This window comes from Podarcis pityusensis (genome assembly GCF_964106645.2).
Source record: "Podarcis pityusensis genome assembly, chromosome: 3".
Lineage (NCBI taxonomy): Eukaryota > Metazoa > Chordata > Lepidosauria > Squamata > Lacertidae > Podarcis > Podarcis pityusensis.
Window position 1 is genome coordinate 7411262 of NC_138026.1, and position 25985 is coordinate 7437246.

The window sequence follows — 25985 nt, forward strand, 5'->3', positions numbered from 1 at the left end:
GGCCTCCAAATCCTATAGCTCTGCTCTTACACTTAAAGGTGTACAAGCAACTTGAAATTGCACAACAAGCTATGCTATTTTATTAAATCTGCACACATCCTCAACATTTCTATGTGGCTGGCAGCCAACATAGCTGCTAATTTGCAAAGAACATGGAGGTGGATCAGAAGAAAAACACTGCTTTTTCACAGTACAGTTCCCAAAGCCTAATTATGTGCTGAACCTGGGTATACAAAGCTACCATGAGCATGCGCCACCCTTAAGTCATCTTTGAGGCTTTTAGCACAGTAACTGGTCAAAATGAGAGCCTAGTCAGTGATTTGGATCCAAATATACCCTTCCTGCAAATATCAGAGTTCCTCTGATTGGTAGAAGGGTCTCAAGCAGAGGCTCTCACTGGAGGAAGGGTGGTGATTTTCACCTAGCACCCCTTACTCCTGCAATTCCTCCTCCATGCTACCTCCCACAGTATTCCAGAGGGTCCTTTAACCCTTTTCATTGGTCATTCATTCTCTCTCTCTCTCTCTCTCTCTCTCTCTCTCACACACACACACACACACACACACAGAGTAACAAATTAGAGTGGTATCTTGGTTCTCAAACTTAATTCGTTCTGGGTGTCCGTTTGACTCCTGAAACTGTTGGCGCAGCTTCCGATTGGCTGCAGGAGCTTCCTGCATTCAAGCGGAAGCCGATTCGGACATTCAGCTTCCAAAAAACATTCGCAAACCAGAACACTTACTGTATTTTTTGCTCTATAAGACTCACTTTTTCCCTCCTAAAAAGTAAGGGGAAATGTGTGTGCGTCTTATGGAGCGAATGCAGGCTGCGCAGCTATCCCAGAAGCCAGAACAGCAATCCCTCTTGCTGTTCTGGCTTCTGAGATTCAGAATATTTTTTTTCTTGTTTTCCTCCTCCAAAAACTAGTTGCGTCTTGTGGTCTGCTGCGTCTTATAGAGCGAAAAATACGGTACTTCCGGGTTTGTGGCATTTAGGAGCCGACTTGTTCGGCAACTAAGCTGTTCGGGAACCAAGGTTTGACTGTATAAAAAATACAACATACCAATAATGGAATAGCCAAAACCAATTAAACACACAGTAACATCTGGAGTAAAAACTCAAAAAACCCCAAATCAAATCTAGTATTAATCCCAAGCACCTGCTTATCACATTGTCACAACAGAGTAGAAGTGTTCATACCCTCTTTTTCTCTGTTTAATTTACAAGGATTTGGGTTTGGGGTTTTTTCACTCACAGAGAAACTGCAAAGGATGGCACCAAGAACATTAAAAGTCACTCAAGGATAAAACACACCTATTTCTACAAACACCATAGCACAACTCGGTTATTCGGGAATAACCAAGTAAGTAAGTACTGAGAGAGAAAAGTACAGACACTATCAAATCTATACAGTTTATAATATACTAGGAGTAAGCCCCAATGGATTTAACAGAACTGACTTCTGAGTAGACATGGTTAGGATTATGCTGTATCATGTGTCATTATGGCCAGATCTGCTTTCTCTAGGTGGACACAATTCATGCATCACCCCAAACTGAGCAAATGCAGGTGTGCCTACCATATAGCTGTACATTGCTTAGCTAGAGTGTAGACCAGTGACTATGTTCAAACACTGTGCAGCTTTTTCCCCAAAAATCCACATTAGGGAAATATTTTTATAAAGCCAACCAAAATATCACAAGACAGGGTGCAAGCTTTTGTGTTCTCCGGAACTCTTTATCATGTTAGATTAGGGATTGTGAATTCATTTCAGCCAGCAAACCTCACTGCCTCATGGGCAACCCTGCATGGGCCCCATACCAGCAGTGGCTGCAGCAACAGATGTGACTTCTATCTTTCTATGGCAAGCTATAGTTCAGTAACATAAACTCAGCAGTTCCTACACTACACCTCTCTATCCAGGCAAGCAAAATACATTACTACAGTTCAAAGACACAGTACAGTGACGGTAAAGAACCAGACAAGAGAGGCTGGCAGTCTCCATTTGGTCCCCAGGCCTGAGGCTCCACACTTCTGGATGGAATGGTAAACAGAGCAATTGAGGGAAGTGGGGGGGGGGGGAGGTGAGGAAAAAAAATTTTAGTTGATATGAAGCCCTAGAATCTGCATCTGGTCACAATATTAAGATGGAATGGAAAAGGAAGTTACAGACTTCAAATGGGGTTCTTTAGGTGCAATGCATGTATCAGGTTGTAACAAGGTCTTCTGAAAATAAGCATAATAATGTTCAACTCTCCAGACTGGTAATATAGCAAACTCAGAAAAGTGCACAGCTAATGTCATCTTTTTATTTTTCTTCTTAACGACAGAGGAATCTGGTCAAACTTTTGAGGGAGGATGAAAAAGGAGACTTCAAGCAGTGAAGATTTTCTAACCTGATACTGAAAGGTTAGTATTAAGATCACTGAAAACCAGAGGACAGAAAGAGAGGTCTACAGCTGACGGACACTTAACCTGGGGAGCAGTTGTCTATGACTCACTAACTATTTATAGTCATGGAGAGGAATCAACTTAAGACTTGGCTGTAATGCACAGATCTATCACAGCAGTAGATCTCAGGAATGGAGACATCAGAGTTTAAATCATAGGCCCTTAAAATGTTTGACCGTTTAAAAGTATTTGGTCAAAGTAAAAAGTATTTACTTTCAACACAAAAACTTAAAGTTCCTCTGAGCTATTTTGCCCTATTATCAGAAACAATGAATGCTGAGGCCTACACATCACTAGGCCACTGTAGTCCAAGAGATGTTTGATTGCCATGACACTTCTTAAAAAGTGGAGAGAAAGAGAATGTGGTCCTTTTACTGAGCAAGCACACAGAGAGAAAAGTTAGGCAACACAAATATTTTAATTTGAAAACTACACAGCAGTCTAACCTATGTGCAATACAAAAATAACAGACAAAAGAAGTTTAGGCAGGATGGCTAATGAACACAATGACCTGCTTGGCCAACCCTTTAGTGAAAAGCCATGCTAAGCATATAGAGAAATATCAAACGTACTTTTCATTGATTTGGAGGCTATGTGGTCTACCAAACCATGTTGCTTTGTTGGAATGTGCTGTTACCAACAACCCATGGGGTAGGAATGAAGCTGTACAAGTCAAGTAAGACACCTACGGTCTTCTGCCTCAAAAGAAAAAGTTTCATGTTACCTCATCACATTTTGTTCCAGAGGCAAGTTATACCTCCACACTTTCAAGCAAATTAGGACCTGTATGTAGTGGAGCATCTGCAACAGGAGCAATCTTTTCTCTTTTAAAAAACACTGACCCCGAGGAACCATTCAGAAGCGAACTCACTATTTTCCTATGATTGCTTAAAAGAGAATTGCATAATTATATTGTTCCTACTCTCTCTCTCACAGACACACTAGAGGGGAGTATTAAGTTGTATGAGAGCGATCAATGAACCAACAGAGAAGAATGTGGAAAGGAATGTGGAAAACATGATGCATGGAAACAGGCAGCTTTGAAAAACAGGTCATAATATATGTGAAATTTTCATTTTTACTATTTTACTGTTTCAATGAAATTAGGAAGAAATGCTCCACCTGCTCATATTACAGCCAAGGAAGTAGAAGCAGTGGATTAGGTATTAGACTGGACTCTCGGTTTCCTAGAATTGATGGATGAGTTGCCATAGTAAAATGACAGTGTCCATCTTAGTGGATATTGTATTGACACATTATCTCAATCAACATGAATCACTCTCCCTCTGCTCCCACAAGAAGCGCTACAGTAAAATTACACTTTGTCACTTCTTGGAATTGAAACTTGGCAGAGAGAAAGGAAGGTAAGCTATTGCCAAAAACAAAACAAAGGAAGGATGTAAGATGATAGTTTTGCCCAACATTTAAGTATTCTTGAATCAAGGAAGAACTTACAAACTTAGTGGGTTTATATGCATTTCACCTTCAAAATAAATTTTAGTTTGTACATCATGTAAACAGCATACTTGTCTGCTGATAATAATAGCTCTTGTTTATGGGTTAATAGGAAAAAACAACACTACCCTCAGTCCAGACATGCAATCTAGAAATTCCAATTTCTGAAAACATAAAGCAACAGTCCTTACTGCTTTTGGACATTCAACAGAATTCAGTTATAGACTTCACAGAATGGATATTGTATAATGCCTTTCATGGAGACATTCCTTTCATCCACAGAAGACTTTTTGAGCTAATGAAGGAATCTCACCGGTGAAGAGGGTTAAGCAACTTTTGCCAATTTCCTCAGCCCGTACCATCTGAACTTTGCCATTTGACTCTATTGCTCTCTGGGTCTCTAAAGCACTTAGCAGCATAAATTAATACTTTATTTATTAAAATATATACCAAACTGTATCAAATCAGTTCACAACAGTAAAAATAAAATAAAACTATACAATAAAAGCATAAAATGCTAAAAAGTTAAAAACAGCAAAGTTAAAAACAAATATCAGTAACCCATTGTGGGAGATACCTCTTCATTGTCTGCATAGGCCTGGCAGAACAGAAGTTTTCAGCCAGCAGTTTAGAGGGAGATTTCCATCTCAACAAAACAAAGCTTTTGGAGAGGTTGAGGATTTGGTGACTGAAAAAGCAAGATCTTGGCTCATGGGGTTGGAAACAAAATGAAAGAAAATGGGGCATCTGTCTTTGGATGTGGGGTAAGAAGTGGTGGGTCTGGATTCTGCCTGCTTCACCGCCTCACCTGGAAATGGGGTTTGTTTGGGGAAAAGCTCTCTCTGGAGGGAGGGAGAGATGGCAAGGTAGCTGGGGATAGTTCTGAGCCGGCCAGATAATTTTTCCCAAGAGGAGAGAAATTAATGACATCCCTTTTCTGAACTTGCTACAATTCTTAAAATGCACATTTTGGCCAGACAGTTATGATCAACTCCTAGTCTTAATTTCAACGTCTGTTCTCAGTCTTACAAGAGCTTCTTTTTGTCAAAAGCTCATACTAAATTATTCCTCCCCACTCCAGAAGCCAGGCATTCCCTTTAAAATCCTAATTTATCAACACTCGATACAACAGTACAATGGTTTGAAGGACTGGGAAACAAGTTGTGAGCTCACACACTCCCTCTTTCCCCATGACTGCCTGTTTAAGGCTACCCCTAGTTTGTAGTGGCAGCTAAACACCAAACCATGAGTATCGCTTGCCCTCTCTACCAAAGTGGAAATTTATTTCAGAACTATGGTTTCCGCTGATGGTTTGAGAACAAAGCAAAGGGTAATCTATAGTTTTGAAACTCAGATGTCACAGCAAACTAAACAGAAAAAGAGATGGAAGTTGTGTTTGTTAATGATGTAGAGCAGTGGACGGCAACAGTAGCTGCCCACAGGACTTCTGAGGAGAGGGGGGAGGAGAGAAGGCTGAGGGAACACTCCACAAGGGAGGGTGTTTGAAAAAGGGTGACAGCCTGCCAGCTCTGCAAGCAAGGGGTGACATAACTGGGCTCCTGAGCCTTCAGGATGCCGCAGAAAGAATGTAGTTGGTGAAAGGAGCAGTGGACTCAAAAGGTTGAAAACCTCTGATTCAGAGAATAATTTAAATTAAGATGTCAGGTTTAGGCAAGATCTGAGGTTTAAAAAACTGATAAACTGTATATAAAGAGAGCCTCCTGGTAAAGATTTTAGATTAAACAATCGCATGTCAGTCCAAATTTAATGGTTATGATTTTCACCAATAAATTAAAATAAGTGACCTTCTGTAAGTGACCTTCAGTACTAAAGGAATTCAAATGAAGATTAATACCTCTTGAACAGAGCATTTAAAAATGTAGACATCAGAGATAATGAACCACGGCAAAGGGGATTGCAGGATTTAGGATTACAGCCAGGATCAGGTCAGGTTAAAGCTGTTACAGCATTCAGCCACTGTTACGCTTCAGCACCAATGATTTTTAGTCTAGTTGTGATTATTGCATGCTTTATTGAACTAGGAACAGCTTTTTTTCTTCTTCGACTTTCCTAAAATAACTGGCAACGTCAAGATCAACAGAGGTTTTGTGGGAGCTCTAGAGAACAAGCATTTATGAGGAGGAGGAGGAGACTCTATATTCAGTAATCCCACCCTCCCCAGTGTCAGCTCCAGAGCAGGGTGTTTTTTTGGGAGGGGTTAGAGGGGGTAGAGGGAGTAATCACCAAAATCATCCCTCCATTCATTCAGTTACTGAAGTTGAGTCTGGATCCCACCCAGGGTAGTTTGAGAATCTTAACAGTAGTGTATGATAAACACAAGAGTAGCTATTTTGTAGTTACTTTTCAAAACACTTCTTTACAATCCTCTTATGACATACTGTGTATGTGGCTCATTTTTGTCTAGGATTAGCTCAAACCAACTAGCAGCTATTTTAAAGGAAGCACTGAACCCCTGTTCCTGCCATGTAGTACTTTGGGCCACCTAATGCAACTCCTGCTTTTATTGTCATTAGTTAAGTACAAACTACACTTAATTCAGTGGCTACTGCCAGGAATTTTGGCTCAAGGAGGGTGGAAGAGATAGAACATAGGATTGTGCTTCTCTCCCTTCTAATTTACTATTGCAAGAGCCTAAGAGCAGGAATCTGTCTTTTTTTTGCTTACGCTACTCTGTAAACCAACACACTGGTAAAGTGAAAGTAAAAGATAACTTACCTGACTAGATTCCAGAATCAGGTTTGGTTTACCCCATACTGAATCACAGATGTATAGTTGTGGGTTGTTGTTTTTTTACATTTTATTTGTTTTTTACACAAACCAAGTTGAACATTAACAATAAAAATAAATAGCAATAGTAAAGGTACAAAAATTCAAAATGAATGCTTTTCACTGTATTATAATAATTTCTTGTGTATAAGATGCTTACTAACTTTTTTTATCCTAACAAATCCTCCAAATTCACCATGTGACTAGCTGAATACCTAGTTAAGCTGATTTCACCTACAACAATGCTCTTCCCCCAAAACATGAGCTTACAGACACCATCTTTTGCACTAAGCAACATTGATAAATATTCTAATAGCAGGCTCTGGTAACAGAAAATGAAGGCTGCCACAAAGCTGCCACTTACTGCAGCCTTTGGACAAGAAAGTGATTATGTCAGAAAAGGAAGCCAGAAAGCGTGCTTTCAGCATGCTCCTATATTTAAAATGGAGTTGCTTACCTGGGCTTTCTCTCATCACTGGGCGACAAAGGTAAGAGGAACCAATTCATATATTAGCATTAAGAATGTACCCTTTTTGAGTTGAGCCAAGTTCAGTAACATGGGTGAAAACCCTAATATTCAACAAGCTTTTCTCACATGGTTAACTTTGACCAGGCCCATATGGGCAATGCTTCACTTCTCTGATCAACTATGTGTAGCACAGTATGCCTAAAACCACAGCATCAAGATAACAGAGTGTCCTAGCTCCCCCTGACTGAAAAAGAACTGGAACTCAGAACTCCAGTTTTGCTGAAGGTTTTTCTTTCAGACCAGACTGGTACATAAGGCAAGTCACAGGTTACAGGAGTCAGTGGGTATAAGAGAGCCAAAAGGCATGGCTAAGCATGAGCTAAGATGTTGAACCAACAAGCTACACATCCCCTTTGAAGAGTGGTGCAAGCACAGCAAACAGGTGAGTTCCTAGACTGGACAAGCAGTCCTTCTACTGGGTTAGGTTTGAACATGCCACAGATTCTGTGTTCTAGGAAATGGATAAGGGGTAAGGACCAGCTCAGCATCTGAGAGACTCCCAGCTACCTCCTCAGGAGATGGCTCTTGTGCAACCAGGGGAGGTACCAGAGGCAGCTCCTTGGCCTGCAATGCTTGGGCAGGCATATCTGAGGGGTTGGAGACAGTGATTTCTTCTGACAGAATGTGGATCTCCACCCCCAAGCCCACTAGGATCACACACCTCTAGGGGTTTAGCCACCATGATTGCAAACACACCAGCAGTGGCGGAGCATCATGCTCTGGCACGGGGGGGGGGCGGCGGAGAGCAGGCGGGGGCATGGCTGGCGCGCATCCCGGGGGTGCACTGCCTGCAGGGGCATGACGCCCAGCGTAGGCAGGGGGCAACCATGATGGCACCCCACCGGGATCACGCTGCCGTGGGGCAGTGCACTCCCGCCGCACCCCTCTTCCTCTGCCAGTGCACACCAGAACCCTCTCCTGTGGTACTATGCAAATGCTAACGTCTCCCCTCCCAAAACCTAGTAGGAGTTCTTTTTACTGAGTCTGTAGTTCTACTAGCACTGAAAAACCAGCAATACAATCCTAATAATAACTGTCTATCCTAGCACTCTCCATATTTTCTGGGGAAAGGTGAGTGCACTGTCCCTCCAAAAGTATATTCTTCCAAACCTGTGTGAATATGCATGTATACAACCATCACCACATACATGCTTTTAATAAGACATTTCAGGCTGTGAAGTGGTTTTTACCCCATAAAACAAAATCAGAATTAAAAAGGAGAAAAAGCCTTCTCTGCTTTCTTCAATCTACCCATAAATTTTCAATTTTCAAGAGTGCTCTGCTTAGCAAAGGAATAAGATGTACTTGCATCAAAACTATCTCATGGTTCTAAATCAGAAAACAATAGGTGGACTTGTCCATGCAACACTAAGCCATGGTTAACCACAAGTTAACTCATAGATGACCAAAGAAACTGCAGCTTGCTTCAGCAGCTTGCTTCGTGCATGTTTTTTGTTATTGTCTTCCAGGTGCTCTAGCCTTGTGCCTTTGTGACTTAATGAGCATCCAGGATGGGTGGCCAAACAATCTACACTTAAGAAAGGAACAGTGTTTTGCACATAATGCCAAGCAACAGTTAAAATTAACCAAGGTTTTTAAATCAACAAACAGTGAGTTTGTTTTTTGACAGTAAACAAACCTAGTTAAGCCACTAGAAAAAAAAATCAAATGATTAAACATACAGTAGCTTAATAAACCTTTACTTAAGCTGCAATCCTAACTCCACTTACTTGAGAGTAAGCCCCATTGAATTCAATAGGACCTACTTTGAGTAGACATGGTTAGGATTGCACTGAGTGTTGTATGCAAACCAGGCTATTCTCTTTCAGATAACCTACCTCAAACAGATTTTGAGGGGAATATAGGATAACCACACGTTTGCTAATATAAGCTCCTTGGAGGAATGGTAGGGTGTAATGTGATTAAATAAATGTGTGGTAGAGCTATGGGATATGGCGGTTCCAACAAAGCCTAGAAACCAGTGTTAGAAACTCATATATAAGCCAGGCGCCAAATGGCTTCTTAAACTAAGGTTGCAGTCGCCAAAACAGAATGTATACTTGCCATTGTGGGGCAAGATGGCTCTAAAGTCTTATTTTTCAACTGATGGGCCTGATTGTGATTATCAGTTAAACATTTGGCTAGTTAACAGTTAAAACATCTGACAACCTTCAGCTAGATTAAGAACTTTGAGAACTTAAAAAAGAAAAGTCTCTTGATCCAGGGACAGTCCACATATATATATTGACCTATTCCTACCTCTTTTTCTTAATGGTGACCATTCATAACATAGGAATATTCTTCACAACTGTGAGCAGGGCAGTGGGGTGGGGTAAGTGAAGGCAAACTACAACAATCAACTACAACATTTTTCACTGCTCCTACTCAGGCTGCACAGAAAAATGCCTTTTGGTTCCTGAAATTCATTCTGATTGTGCATGTAAAATATAACTGATAGAATTCTACAGGATGGGGTATCAGTGTGTGTCAAGATCCAATGATCCCCAGGCATGACTCTCCAGATGACGGAGATGTCAGGTGCCATGCCCAGGCATCTTCACTTGGTTGCAAGTGGCCAATAGTCAGGTGCAAAATGCACCTGGCGCCTTGTTAATTTCAAACACTGCTAGAATCTTCCCTGAAGCCCACCTAGAAACCTCTGTAAGCAGGACAAACCTACCGCTCTCCTATTCATCTTTATTTTTGTTGAACAAAACTGAACAGTTAGCTAGTGTGACATAAAGTGCCTGGATGGAACACTGTTGGATATAAGCTGCTCTGATGTTTCTTAAAGAAAAGTGAGTAACGTAATGAGCAAGGTACACCGAATTAAAGAGAAATGAGCTCAAGCTGGAGGTCCACACTCCACAATTTTTTTTAAAAAAAATCAGATAGAAATACTGATAAATTATGTTAATTTACCTAAGTGTTTTTGAAACAGCCTTGTATTTAGGCACTATCCTGACAACCACAGGCAAGTGCATGACAAATGAACAGGCTGGTGGAGAAGGCATGAAGCACTTCATTCCTCCCCTGTGCCTAGTACAGAAACTGCAATGAGCTGCTGCTCTTCTGTAAGCCGTCAGAAGGCAAGTAACATATAACTAACTATAGACATGTATTTAATTAATTTAGTATTACTTACAGACTTAAAAACTAAAACAATAGTGCTTATAAAGCTAGCCCAAACTGTGAAATCAAGGAAAATTGCTGCCCTAGGCTCCTTTGGGAGGAAGTGTAGGTTAGAAATTTAACAAATAAATAAAACAGATACTAAAGGGTAGTAACAAAAGATATCCATAACACCAAGTGTCTTCTGCCACTGAAGGGCAAGAAAAAGTACATTTAAACTCCAAACATTTACATAAAATTTGGTAGAATATTGCTCTACAAAAATAAAAAAGGCTTTAAGGTACAAAATGCATTTGCTTTGATGCAAAAGGATCATGTATTATTTTTAACTCCCGCTGAAAACTCTAATGTATGTGATGTCTTGTTAGGTTCTTCAGTTTTGAATCTATTAAAATGTGGCTAAGGCTTGGAATTCAGTGCTCCTGCATCAAATATAAAGTAAGTTAACTACACTTTTGGAGTTGTGCTTTTCTAGATTTTTGAACTTTGCTCCCATCTAAACATTACCCTGTACTCTTAGCAGCTAAAATTTCCTGATTTTTTGTCTTTCATAATGATCAGTTTTAAACAGTTAAGACATAAATGCAAGACCGAAATAGACCTATTCATACTTCAAAAACATGAAAAAGCTAATGAAATTATGTCATATCTGAGGTTACTTCACTCCGTGAGCATGGTCTGTAGCCTCGAACCTGCTCAGCTTCAAAATTCAGTTCCATATGAAAAAATCCACACTCAACATCTATTTTCCTCTTCAAGTATACTTCAGTTTGGTATTAATTCCTCATTCCAGTTTTATTCAGGTTGGTCTAACTTGAGAGTCAATGAACAGAGACCTTGACTTTAATCTAGAAGATAAAGTCCCATCTCAGCTACAGACTCCCTATAAATGGAAATAATAGTGGTCTACCTCCTCATAGGACTGTTGAAAGGACAAACATGATAGTAGTAAATTAAAAGGAATATGCTACTTCTGATTCTATTAAACTCACAGAAGAATGGTGCGGCTGCTTGCTGGTGCCGGACCTGCCTGGTACTGGTGTTGGACCTGCCTGGCGTTGCTGCTGCAGATGTAACATAATAGAGATTTTACACTTCTTTTCCTCTATATAAAATATGAGCCATGTGTTCATTTAGAAAGTGTCTTTCCCCCAACCTTTTATACAGATCAGTTTTCCATTCGCCACTACTTTGATTTAAAAACCCGGCCTTCCATTATATTGACTAACTAATAATTTACTGTGGCATGAGCTTTCTTAAGGGATACTTCATCAGATCACAGTTACCTTTCCATGTAGGCTAGCAAATATGTCACAATTTACTAGACCTTTAGAAATACTACTCCATGACTTAAACACTTGCTTATAATGGAAGTAGTTGCCCTGTGCTAGTTAATGTGATTATTTTGAAATAATTACTCATAGTCATTCACATAATAACTAGAAGGTTGGAGGGCTCAGTTCCAAATCCTGTATTTAGAGTCAAAACTTAGCCATAAAAGATATGTGCCTCTAAGCACGACAGAGTAGCTTTTCTTCACCATAGAGCAGTAATGACCAGCCTGTGCGTTTTTAGAAATATTATAAAGTCATGCCCCTTAGAACAGGGATAGAATGACATCATTGTTTTCTAAATCAGTCTCTATTTAAAATTAATCCTTTGCATTGGAGAAATGACCATCAATATTAATGCAAACAGAAAGACCCTCTTTTACAAATTGAGCCTGCCTTAATCCCACTCAGTTCTGAAATCTGCTACAATTGCTGGCAAATATGTAGCTCAGTTTTCTTAAGAGTGCTGCACTTTTCAATATGCATGCCTATTTCAGAGCTTGCCACCAGCAGCTATATGCATGCCTACTGTGGACAACAACTGCCTTAAAAGATCACGTGACCAGAAGAGAAGCACCAGAGAGGCAGGAACACTCAATATACACAACATAGTCAGGTGAAACTTAAGAAGCTCTTCAAAGGTAGGAATAATTTCCATCCACAGCAACAGAAAGGGCGCTTCAAACACATAACCAGAAGAAAAGCAATTTTCACATATTTCCCCTCTCATGTAGCAACGTGAATCCTCAAAAAATCTGCTCCCAACGTTTGGGGGACTCATAGGGACAGCATGTGAGATAGTGTCACAGATTAATAAGGTATAGAATGATATAGAATGGAGGAGCCAGTTTTCATCTAAGTGGAAGCTTCCATTGGATCACACGCTCTTCCTTTCACTGAAGGACTAGTTATATGAATGGAAGGGAACCCAGAGACCCAATCTGTTTCCTTCAGGAATAAATAAATTCCAAAGTTAAAATGTATTTAACAAAATGATTGCCTGAATTGTGGAAGGTTGCAGAAATGGAGGAAAAAATACTAAGCTGCACGACACTTTGAAATGTAACCATACAAGGTGATTTCTTCCAAAACCAACTCTGTCCATTAGTAGTCTAAATAGACAAAAACAAGTAGGGTCCTGTAACAAAATGTTGCAGTGTAGAGTGCTTCTGTTTAGGGTTTAAGTTGCTTCACTCCATTCCTCTTCCCCTTGACCACAATAGCCAGTATTCTGTGCCCACTGAGAATGCTGCAACATATCTGTTTGCATGCTAGTTCAAAACAGCTGTGAAGCATCTCAAATTACCATTATAGGTGTTCAGCCAAACCCTTCCCACAGATTTGTCCAGATCTAAGTAGCTCCAACAACGCTATGAGCAAATAATCAATAGGCCATGTATTGATTGGCAGCTTTCATACATAGGTAACATCATTAGGAACATCATTATTATTGATACATAGTGGCTAAGGTGCCATGGGAATTTATAACAGTATTGTGCTTTTGGATTTGTTGCTGCATGAGCATAGACAATAAATCTGGTAGGGGCATCAGTGGCAGGGAACAGATTGATCCATCGGCAGCTAGCTGGCACTTACAAGAATTCCAACAATTGGAAATGCATTGCAATTCTAACTTGCCAAGGACCAACTGGAAGTGTATCATGTAAGGTGTGGGGCAAATGGTGAGATTTGGGGGAAACAGCCTCACAGGCCAAATTAGGACCACTGCCTGACAAAATTAAACCTGCAGGCCAGAGGTTCCCTACCACTGCTCTAGTAGCAGACTTGGGTGACTGAATGCCTATCAGAATGGAAAATTAAAAAGACAGATAATGTTTGAGTTTCTCCAAAACAGTGCAGCAATCATCTGCAAGTTTCCAAGGCTGAGGGACTAGAGTTAAGAAAACAACTTATCTAATAGTCTAGTGGGGGAACTGTCAGGTTCACAGTGAAAGCCAGAGACAGTCTGTGTTTGCTGCTACTTTCTGTATGGTAATGTGGGGTGGGAAGACTCTGCTGTCCTCTCATAACTACACTAAATTCCTGGATTTCTCCATAGTTTTCTATGGTCAGATCTCACTTTCACCAAGTGGGTTGGGGGTCTAAATTAGGAGTTAAGAAATCTGTGGTCTTCCAGATATTATCAGAACCTCAACGCTCAATAGCTGCAGCCAGAAGGGCTGTTGAAGAGGAGTAATAGAACATGTAGTCCAACACCACCAGCAGAGCCAGAGATTCTCTTCTTTGGTCTAAAAGGAACCAGAGGTCAGGCAGGCTGTGAGAGTCTATTAAGTTTTATGGTTCAGAGTAACAGAAATACAGATCCTGTAGCATTCAGAGGAAATGGGAGATAGCCACAATCAGCTGAGACACAGAATGCTAAGTGGTGTGTGTCAGTAGCAGGGGCATTGTGAGGCATCAGCACAGCTGCATGACACAAGTTTGTATAAAAAATACATATGTTAATTTCTCTTTAAAGATACAAATTCAGCCTGACTCTTAGACGAAAGGAATATACTCCAGTCACTTGAAATGAGATTTATTCCCTAAAATATCCTTTGCTTTTCATGAGAATGATAAGGATTTGATCCAAAACATGTCAGGTCCACACATATTATAGCAGAGAGAAGCATATCTTACCTTTTCAGATGTTACATCAAAAAGTACAAAACACAGATGCATACTAGTATGTTGGAAATCAAGCAATTAAAGAAAATACTTGTACTAAACTAAAGAAACAACAACAACCCTTCACTGCCTGCAGCATAATTTTGGGTCCTATCCATGAACTCTAAAAAGAATATATAATAACTCCACTTTTATAGAGCAGACACACCTGGAATATTTCATTTGCTTAGTGGTTAAGAGAGAGGAAAATGCCTTAACCCTCTCTACAGACATTTAAACAGTAGCATTATTAAAAAACCAGCTTGGACTGTGATATTGCCATAGCTCAATTCATCTTCAAAAGGAGGAGTGGGCAGAAGTGGGGTTGGAATCTATCTGAAGGTCACCAGATGATTTGCAACAGATCAGCGCAAGTTTGATTCCTTATTATCAAATAACAAAGAAGCACTTCACCTAAATTTTAAAGTTGATAGAAAATGGAAACCAAAATCCAAGGCCAACTTTGGTTTATCTTAACTGGAATTAAGACAAACACAAAACAATCTCCAGGGCAAAGGCATTATGAAAAGTTGATTACCAATATATGAAACCTTTTAAGGCAAAACAGTCACATTATAAAAAAAGGACAGGAACACTAGCATTTTCAACTCTTATACTGTTAACTTAATACTTGATGAGAAATAAGTGCCCTTTCAAAACCACAGCCATAAGCAGAATTTATAATTTTCTATAAAGAAGAGTATAGATTCCAAGCATTTCCAGTCAAAAGACTAAAGCTATGAAGCAACAGTATTTTCTCTTCAGGATCTGTAGTACTTGTTCATTATTAAAATTGCTTTGGATGACATGTGGGGGGAATGGCTATTTTTTTAAAAAATTCTTCTGTGTGTGTATATATATATATATATATATGATTTTTTTAAAAAAATAGCCATTCCCCCCACATGTCATATATATATATATATATATATATATATATATATATATATAAGAATGATCATGTAGGTAAATCAGGGGACCACTAACACTGCTATAAAGTAGTAGGTTTGCTACTAATGTTCTGCCTCTAATATTAAATTGGAAGCAATGAGCACAAATATTTGCTTATAAATCGGAATCATCCAAATATCATCTTTGTTCCACAAGAGCTATCCAACTCAGGTGCACTATCCAGATAACAGCATGCCAAAAGAAAAGGTACAGCGCAGAAATGGACCTATTTAGCAGTACAGTATACACTTCAGCCCTGCCAACCTAGCAGTTCGAAAACACGAAGTGCAAGTAGATAGATAGGTACTGCTCTGGCGGGAAGGTAAACGGCGTTTCCGTGCGCTGCTCTGGTTTGCCAGAAGCGGCTTAGTAATGCCGGCCACATGACTAGAAGCTGTACGCCGGCTCCCTCGGCCAATAAAGCAAGATGAGCGCCGCAACCCCAGAGTTGTCCGTGACTGGACCTAATGGTCAGGGGTCCCTTTACCTTTACACTTCAGCAGATAATTAAGAAAACCTAAATCATATAGAAGGGAGAAGAAAGGAAGCAAAATCTGGTCACTAGTTAACCAGACCTTGGAAAAACCAGAGAGATTACTAGTGATAACTTGCTACACACCTATTATGCCCTTTGTTCATGAAACAGTATTCCATGAAGCCATAGCAGTTAAAATTGATGCCCACTGACTAACTAGGGAACTTTATTGAGCATTTATTTCCCCCCAAACCTAAGTGTCACTAGTAGTAAACCTCTAGTATTATAAAAACTGTCAAAAATGACTTTGGATAAGATTTATGAATAATCACATGCAGTCAGAATTAAGGAACAATAACAGCTTGTTCATATATACAATTACTACTGCTGACTATTAGTAAAAAGTTATACACAGAGTACAGAACACAGATCCAGTCCAAAAAAGCATGAAACTACTTCCAAGAGTCCAAATGGATTTTAGGTTTCTTTTGCCTGTCCAGAAATCCCCTTGTTGTGTCAAAACAAACTGAACAAGAAGCAAGACTTTCTCTATATAAAAAATCAGTTTATAAAAAATAAATACCAAGTTTATCTTAAATAATAATTTGTTTAATTATCAAATCATATCTATAAAAGCATGTTAGCCTCTTACACAGAAAGCTTTTGTGTGCAAAAGCTGAATCAGTCTGTCAATTTCTCAGATACGAATATTTATGCTCGTACTTACTAAACGTAAGAATTTCATTTCCACCTGATGAAATCAGCCTGTCTGCCAAAGAACTATCAGTCATGGGCATTTTATCTCTTGTTTACCACCTTCTTTTTATGAGGCTACGCTAAGGCAAAGTGAAGCAGAAATGAAAAATATTGAAAAGAAGGTAACATCATCCAGGATTCAGGTTCCTATATTCCCATACTTTCCATCTTTCAAACTGTCAAGGCTATTCGTGTTAAGAAAGTTTTATAAAATAAATATATTAAAGACACTGGGTTGCATACAACACTGTCTACAAGTGAGCTTAACAGACTTCTGTTTGCTCAATGGAACTTTGCAGTCCCCCCATCTCTCCTACAGTCCTCTGCAAACCCTAAACATCTACTCTAACAGATTTTGGGGCTGTGCAGGAGAAGAAGTGAATTCCTGTTGTGCAAACAGAAGTCTATACACACACTAGTTTCTGCCTATTCCTTCTATTGTAAAAAAAAAAAAAAAGGAAAAGGAAAACCTGCAAAATATATATAGTGTGACACGCAAGACTGTGGTGAAAGAAACAATATAAGTAATACCCTATTTAACTGTAAATTAGTATGGCTTAATATTCAATTTGCACCGCTGCTTAGGAAATATATGAAGTAATCAACAGGAAACATGATTAAAATCACTTATTTAAATTGGCATTTCCCCCCTGTTGATTTAAATTGCCTTGATTTAATTCAATCCACGATGCCTCATGGCATACTTGAAATGGAGGAATTTCAAAAGCTGGTCAGTACTGATTACTTATTTGCAAATCTGCCAACAATGGACGTAACAGAAAAGTGAACATATACCCCTATTAAAGTTATTTATGCATGTACATGTGATCCAAACAACTCGCTTAGAAACACTAATCCCACTTTGCTCACATCCTAAAAGATATGCGTCTTTGAGGTTTTTAACGTTTACTGATAAACTGAAATTCAAAATGATGGGCCATAGGAAACACTATGAAAGATACAGCTTATTCTCCTGTTCTTAATTACAATGGTACCTCTGGTTACATACTTAATTCGTTCTGGAGGTCCGTTCTTAACCTGAAGCTGTTCTTAACCTGAAGGACCACTTTAGCTAATGGGGCTTCCCGCTGCTGCTGCTGCGCTGCCGCCACACAATTTCTGTTCTCATCCTGAAGCAAAGTTAACCCGAGGTATTATTTCTGGGTTAGCAGAGTCTGTAACCTGAAGCATATGTAACCCGAGGTACCACTGTATTTCTTTATCTAAAGGTATTTGAACTGCCCTTACAGTTCAATTAATATTTCTTGGAAGCTTCTTGATTTGAAATATATTGATTAAAAAATGAAGTAATAACATGGGGGGGGCCCTAAATAAGCTGACAACTGGCATATGCCAGTAAATTTGTGCAAGGTTTTACTTTACACATATTTTGTGCTTAATTGCACACATGGACTAATGTGGTGCTTCAGGGTAAATGAGGACAAACTGCAGTAGAACTCTGGCTCTTGCAGTTTTTTTTCTCCTCTGGTGCAGCCATGAGGAGCTCTGAATTGTTTGCTTTCATTTTTACTAACCTCAAATTGTTGTGATGCTTAATTGTATTTTAATGATTTTGTTTAATTGCATTTTTATTATTGATTTTGCTATGTTTTAAGCAGTTTTTGCTTTAACCAGTAAGCCGCCTTGAGTCCCATCAGGGGAAAAGGTGGGGTATAAATAAATTTGTTGTTTATTATTTACTATTGTTATTTATGATGATGATGATAATGTTTGAATAAGGATAAACTGCAAATAATGCTTAACGCTGGGTAGGAAAAACAAACCACAATTTACAAAGCTGGCTGGTTTTGACTAACTACAATCAACATTAGCTACCATATTTTTATGTGTATAAGATGCCCACGCGTAAGGTGACCAAATTAAGAAATCAGTATTCTAAATATCAAACAGAACAACTCTGATATTTTATTAAATATTCAAATCACCAACACCAGCTTAGCAACCCCCGCCAGCGCCTGGTTGGCGGAAGTGGTAAGTGAAAGGGATGGTGGTCCCAGCAGCTTTTTCACAGCAGCCATGGGAAGGTAAGTAGTTTTTAAAAAAGAAAAGAAAAAGAAAACACCTGTGCATTCACCATCCATGTATGAGACAACCCTGAATTTTTGATAAAAATTTTTAGCAAAAAACATTGTCTTATACAAAAACAAATACAGTAGTTTAGGGTCAGATGCAACACTAAACTGTGGTTAATCCAAATGGGGAAGTTCACAATCTCCTTCAGTATTTTTCTTTTCTTCTCCGAAAACATCTCTGTATTGCAGGGCCAGGGTGTGGATGTGTGCCTGCAGTAACTTCACAGCACATTATCTCCATCACTTCCCTCTCCAGGATGCTTGCTCTAAAAGTTAGGTACTTAAAATTATCTATACTGAAATGAAGCAATACAGTACATAGTCTCTTGAGTATTGCTTGCTTGATTAAAAGATGGAATTCGAAAGCTCCTGAGAAGGGGAACAAGGGAAGAGCTTGTCCCTCATCGTTGGTGACATCACATAAAAGATCCAGAAGGCAACACTCCAGCCACACAATGCACTAGCAAAGTTTGCTATCAAGGAGAAGCACAAAAAGCTGTCTTATGACTCACTCTTGATTGATCTAGCTCATTATTGTCCACTCTGACTGGCAGTAGTGGTTTTCCAGGGTTTCAGACTCTCCTCCCCCAAACCATGAACTGTGAGGCTATTTAGTACTATCAAGGACTAAGCCTTATTTAATAGGTATTACATTACTTCTAAACTCTGCTCTGGTCAAGGGTTTATAGTCAATGCTCTCTTCAAAGGTGGACTCAGGCCACAATCTCAAATACTGAGGACGAACTGATTATACTACAGAGGCTACTACAGAAGAGGGATTTTGATTGACCTGTGGGGAAAGCATTGCACAGGATTGACTATGCCTCCTCTCCACCTTCCAGAAGGAAGATGGAGTCCCTTGTTCTCAGCCAAGTCCAAGCTTTGGCGAGGCCTGAGGAAGTCAGTGTCAGTTTCAATAAATTCAGCAGCCATCTTGTGGGCCTGACTGTCCATCCTGAGCAATGTGTTGTGGGCCACAGAGTCATTCTCATCTTGGTCCCGGGGACATTTTGGTGAGGCTCAGGCTGGGAAATGTCTGTCGAGACAAGTCCTCTGCAGGGAGATGTTCTTGTTCACAGTCCTTGGAGAGAATCCCCTCCACATCCAGCACATAAATATGGGAGTCATAATCTCGGTCACAGATTTTAATCTCAGTCAAAAGTTTGGCGAAATACAAAATATTGCAACCTGAACGATGGTAACATATGGTATCCTAGCAACAGAAACTTAATAAGAGAAGATTGCATAATAAATGCACATTTTCTCTACAAATAAAAAATTAATGCAGCAAAAGTGTATAGAGGCCCAAAGTGTACAGTATATATGCCTACAAAATATATAAAGAAGATGTTTTATAATTTTTGTATCATCATGGCTGTGAGATCTGAAGACCTGCTCCCTGCCTTGTAGGTCTTTTTCCACCTCACTCTAGCTGCAGAAGCTGAGGCTGCTAAACAGACTCTTGGGCTGGGATATTACTTAGATAATTCTATTGGTAATAATTTTGGGGTCTTTATTTTTGTTCTTATGATTTAGGTGAAAATTGTTCAGTTTGGTTGTGTACTTTTTGCTGTTTTATTTATTGCTTATTATTACTTCTTTTTATGTTTGCAATTATGTAATTTTTACATGTTGTAAACTGCCTTGAGCAGGTTTCAACTCTGAAAAGTCAGCATACAAATAAAATTATGTATGAATGTAGTGCAGCACTTCTCAAATAGTAAGCATGTCCATCAACTGCCCATGGAATCCTTTTTAAATGGTTTGCCAGGCCTGCAGGTGGAGTAGTGATAGTTGTGACAATCAAGGGCACCACAGTGCCACTTCTGTGTGACCAGGCTGCTTTGTACTACTCTATTAGGGACAATTTATTTCAAAAAATAAGTTTGCGATAGGGCAAGGAAGTCTGCTGTTTTAAGACCAAAAACCTGTTGGGCATGCACAACTCCTGGGTGTGCTTAATCCCTGGATTAAGACGCATATGCTTGAATAATCTAACAGGCAACAATCAGGATTTAAAAGTGGAATTCTTCTGGTAGACCCTATGAAAACTAAAGGCTTCATCTATCCATCTCTTAACCAGATTTATCACCACTTGCATAGAAATACCTGAAACTTAGCTAAATATGAATAGCAATTAACATTCCAAAACAATCCTGTAACATAATGATACAGATTTCATAAAATCTGCACACCAGAATATTCTTAAAACGATTATGAACCGCTCTGAGTTTACTTGAACGTGAAATGCAAATTGTTATAATGAAACCCCTCAAAACTATTTATTCTTAAGTAGTTCTTTTTAACAACCTATCCAAACCAGGTTTACTAACAACAAAATCTGATTAACTTTAATTGGATGGTATCCAAAATTAGCCATACTCAAAGTAGACCTACTGAAATCAATGTATTTAAGTAACTTGTCTATTGATGTCAATGGATCTATTATGAGTACAACTTAGTTGAAATCACTTATTGCAAACACTTTCAAGCATACATACTTAGGATCGAAGCCTCGGGGTTTTTTTTGCTTGTTTGTTTAGGTAATAAAAAACAGTACATGCTGCTGAACCTTGTTAAAGAATGTAGCTTGCAACTATTTTGAATTATGCTCAACAAATGGCTCACATTTTAAGTCACTTTTTAAAACAGTTCACCTTAATACTGTGTTTTTCTGACACACATTTCTAATTCACAATATACAACCATTTCAGCCTTGAAGATATAGTACACACAAGCTACAAATAAGAAAGATTTTAAGCAACTGACATATTACAAAAATCAAGCTATGGCATAAACCTTTTCCAAGTCTACCCCCCCCCCCAAAACATATTTTGTTACAAAAGAAAAGGCAATAGATAATTTAAGCTAACAAATGTTTGTAGAAAAGGGCGTTGATTCTTGGCACTAGCAGCAAGCAGGAGACACCCCTAGTGTTGACATAAAATACTACAGCAGTAGTATTACTAGATTAATTTTATAGCAGTGAACAGCAAATTTTGATCGCCATGATTTTTAGGTAGGCAGTTCCTTTCTACCTCATCTTCCTTATCCACTGAAACCTGAATGGTCATGGACGTATCAACTCCTATATTCCAGAGTTAACATTACTTAATGAATCTGAAATACATATTATCAGGCATGCTTTGTGCAAAGGCTATGTGCACTGTAGCATCTCAGTTCAAATATGAAGATCAAACAATGCTGTACCACAGCAAAAAAAAAAAAAACACAACACAAAAAACCCCCAACCAGCACACTAGAAAAATATTAATTTTTTTAATCCTGCCTTTATGTTTTGGTGCACAAGACCCCTGAACAAATTTAAGTCACAATTTAAAAAAATTAAATAAAAATTTGTAGAAAGAGGATGTGTACAAGTGGAGGACACATTCCTATGGTGAAGAAAGGGTGGCTAATGCATTAAACGGTGAGAACATGTCTGTTTATTAGCACCTAGCAGAAGGTTAGTAAAGTGGGGGTTTATCTGTATAGTTCAGGGACCACTGAGAAAGATCAGTGAATGGGGATTATTTTTGTGGTGGTGTATACGAGGAAATTATGGTGTTGGGACAATTATAATGAGGATACTGAGGTAAAGTGTAGTCTAGATTAATGAAGGCTACATAAAAAGTGTAATAAAAATTGCTGTGCAGGTTATGCTTGAAAGGCAACTGAATAATATGACACTTTAGTACAGTAATTATTTTGGAAATGGGTTCAAGGCTTCAAATGAAATTAGAATGACCTTTCTCTATGGTTGCTTGTGGACAGTAAAGGGAAAGGAATATGACAGGTAGAGGCAACTGCAAGAAGAAATTAATATAAATCTGACCAGGAAATGAAAAATTATGAACACATTTCATTACAGCACAACACAAATCCAGGAGTTTTCACTATGTGGAAGTTCAGGCAGAGTAATGGAATTAAAATGGGATAAAGGAATATTGTGAAGTCTGTGAATGCTACAGGGCAAAACAGTTAAGACAGCTACTGAGAAAGGCAGGATCCTATGCAAAATCCTTGGCACATTTACCTGGCTGTAAATTCCATGGAACACAGTGATACTAACAAGCAGGCATGCATAGCATAAGGCTGAATATACACATAGTCAAGATGATTTAATATTGATTTATAAAGCAATCTTATTCAGAAGCAAGTCTCACTGTGCTCTATGGGACTTATCCCCAACTAAACATGCACAGGATTGCAGCCTTCGTTACACATCTGATGAAGTGGCCCCTAGTCCATGAAAGCTTATGCCATAGTAAATATGTAAATCTACAAGATGCTGCAATAACCATTTTTGCTGCAACGGACTAGCATAGCTAACCACCTGAAACTAGTTACCCATTAACCACCCTCTTCACTACCAGTTGGGGTGATTAAAAAGAGACACACACGCGCACACTTAAAACAAAAGCAAATTCTTCCAGTTGCTTCAAAGCATGCTTGTGGGTGAAATATAGAGTCCCGCCATCTGTTTTCACCAAGCACCCATAACCGTGGCTGTTATTCGGGGCACAGAGGCAGGATCATGTTATGCCGTGTGCCATATTTCCTATCGCTGTGTGAGCATACATACATACAGGCATATACACACATGTGAGGTGGGAAGAAAGAAGAAAGGGAGCCTAGTAGGTGACAGCGAACTATACAAGGTAGAAAAGGTTGCAGAGGAGGGGGGGGGGTGCCGCTGCTGCGAAGCAAGCAATGCGAATACGCAAGAGGAGCTGCGTGGGATGAAGAAAATTTGCAGGATTTTTTCCTTTTACAGGGAGATGAGGAGGAGTTCGGAACAGAAAAGAGGGGCGCTTTCAAGAAAGCAATCGCAGGAGGGGAGGGGAGAAAACTAACGCGTGAAAAGTGCGTGCGTGGGGAGGGGGGGGGGAGGTTAAAGTAATACAGCACATATTGAGGAGACGAATTCTTTGCCAGGGGTGGGGCACTGCAGGGAAAGAGAGGTCACTGCTGGGTGAAGGCAACTACCGGAAAAGCAGGAAAGCCACTGTTAGTAAAGGGGGGGGGGGAGAGATAGGAGAGAAACACACACACACACACACACACACACACACGAGGTCCTGGTTTTTTTGCGTGCGGGGGTGTCGTTTTTTTCCCTTTTGCGGGGAGGGTTTGGGGTGCGGTGTCGGGGTGTGTTTTTTGAGGGGGGACACCGAAGGCGCCTCTCGATGAGATGCGGAAAGGAGGTCGCTAAGCCAGTGGGGAAATACGGGGGCTTCTGGTGAGGGGGCGGGTAAGCCTTCTACCAGACGGGGGGGGGGGGTCTCGGAGAAGGCCTGACATGGAGGAAGCGAGAGAGCGGATTGCGCCTCTACTCTCATATATATATATGAACACCACACCGAAAGCGGGGGCGGGGGGGCGCTTCATTTCCTTCCTTTCGCGGCGGGGGGGGGGGGGAGAGGAAGAGCTCCTCGCCGCCGCCTTCGCTCCCTTCCCCTCCCCCCTCCGCGGTCGGTTGAGAACGGGATCCCCTCAGGGCCTGCAGGTGGCGGGGGGCGGCGGCCGGCGAAGGTCCTTACCATGGTGGCGGGTTGTCGAGAGCCTCCCCGCAGCCGAATCCACCGCCGAGTGCCGGCCTTCTTCTTCTCCTCGTCGTCGTCTTCCTCCTCCTCTTCTTCTCCTTCCTCCTCCTCCGCCTCTTTTCCCTCACGCTCCTCCGCCGCTCGGTCCCTTCGCAAGCGCTGCCTCAAGAGCCGCCGCCGCCGCCGCCCCTCCTTTTTATTATTATTATTACTGTGGTTGTTGCCGACGACGGTTTCGCCGCAGTGGGCTCGCGCTGACCCGCAGCCTCGCGGAAGGGGAGGGGGAGGAGGAAAGAGAGAGAGAGAGAGAGAGAGAGAGAGAAAGATAGAGATAGGGAGGGAGAGAGAGAGAGAGAGACAGGGGAACCGAAGCACGAACGGTCGACAGCAAAGGGGAGGAGCCTCCAACATCCGGGCAACTACGCCGCCAATTCAACCACGGGCTTCATTTGCATACGTGGGAGGGAGGGAGGGAGGGAGGACGTGCGCGTGACGTCACCCACGCCGGGGGGGGGGGGAGGAGGTATTAGAAGGGGGAGAAGAGTGAAGCTGTAAAATGGCGGCTTTAGCCGTGAGGGGCGTTGGAAATGGGGCAAGCTAAAGATGTTGAGCCCGGCTTCGGCTGGGGAGGGCGGGATATAAATAAAATTTTACTGTTATTCTTATAAGCCCCAGGCCTCACCTCGTGCTCTGGTTTCACCGCGTGAGGAAAAGCCTTGAATTTAAAAGCACCCCCCCACGACACACACACAAAAATAAAAACCCCCAAAGCTTCCGCCCTCTTGCCTTGAAAAGCGACGCTCAAATCGCGTCAGGCGCCAATGGCCGCTGCGCTGGAGAGGGCAGCCGTCACCCCCCTGAATGTGCGCCTGGAGCCAAACGGCTTTGCCCCTGGAGGGCAGGTGCAGATGTAAACGCTTCTGGTGCTTCTCTGCGCCATTAAACGTCCCTGAGGGAATAGGGGCGTCTTATCAGAACAACACGCCCAAACAAGCATGGCGTGGCAGCGCCTGTAAACCAGCATTAGAATCCATAAGGCCGTGAAAGTTGGAAGGGACCCCTGAGGGTCATTCAGTCCAGCCCCCTGCAATGCAGGCAGAAGTGTCCCTAGGGCCTCTTGCGCCCTTGGCAGGGAGCTGTGTAGCGGCACCTCCCAAAAACTCTGTTTTTCTTTTCTTTTTTTAAATGATATTTATTAAAGTTTCAAAAAATACAAAAAATACAGAATACAGAAAGAAAAAGAACAGTTTTTTAAAGTATAACCAAAAAAGTAAAAACTAAAAAGAAACATACCAAATAAAACGGTTAAAAAGACATTAATTTTCCATAACCTATCTTCCCTATACTTATTTCCCCGGACGTCCTCATACCTCCCTTTTTTGTATTCCAGTTCAATTTGTTAGTTCAGCAAATCCTTACCATTAAACCTTTACCCAATTGCAAACCTTTTTTCATATCTCTTAAAGCATTACAGCTAAAAACCTCTTAGTTTCTATCCAACATCCTTCTAAGATTCCTTAATTTTACAATATTTCTGTAAATAGTCTTTAAATTTCTTCCAGTCTTCTTTCACCGACTCTTCTCTCTGGTCTCGGATTCTGCCAGTCATTTCCGCCAGTTCCATCCAAAAACTCTGTTTTTCTTTGTGTTTCACGCTCTGCCAGGGACTGCTCTTCACCACCTTCCAGGCTGTGCCAGTCTCTTCGTCGCCTTTCATCCTCTGCCAGGGACTCCTTCTCCTCCTCTCCAAGCCAAAGTGGAGAGACCATTTTTTGCGCCTCCCTGGGCCCGCACCAACTTGGACAACCCATA

The 25985-nt window shown here is 40.6% G+C and overlaps 1 protein-coding gene across 3 annotated transcripts in view; it reads right to left on the reverse strand.

Moving 5' to 3' along the window:
• The window catches only part of PPP3R1 (protein phosphatase 3 regulatory subunit B, alpha), a 39140-nt gene extending 14541 nt beyond the window's left edge, over positions 1-24599 (reverse strand). The window contains exons 1-2 of one of the 3 annotated variants that reach the window (XM_080999308.1): positions 24171-24599; positions 11350-11418 (exon numbers count right to left, since the gene is read on the reverse strand). In XM_080999308.1, coding sequence (XP_080855434.1) covers positions 11350-11418; positions 24171-24584 — 483 coding nt within the window. In that variant the 5' untranslated portion in view covers positions 24585-24599. Of the gene's footprint in view, positions 1-11346; positions 11419-24170 lie in introns of all 3 variants that reach the window. The other 2 variants (XM_080999307.1, XM_080999309.1) reach the window with 2 other exon arrangements.
• Between the last annotated feature and the right edge of the window lie 1386 nt (positions 24600-25985).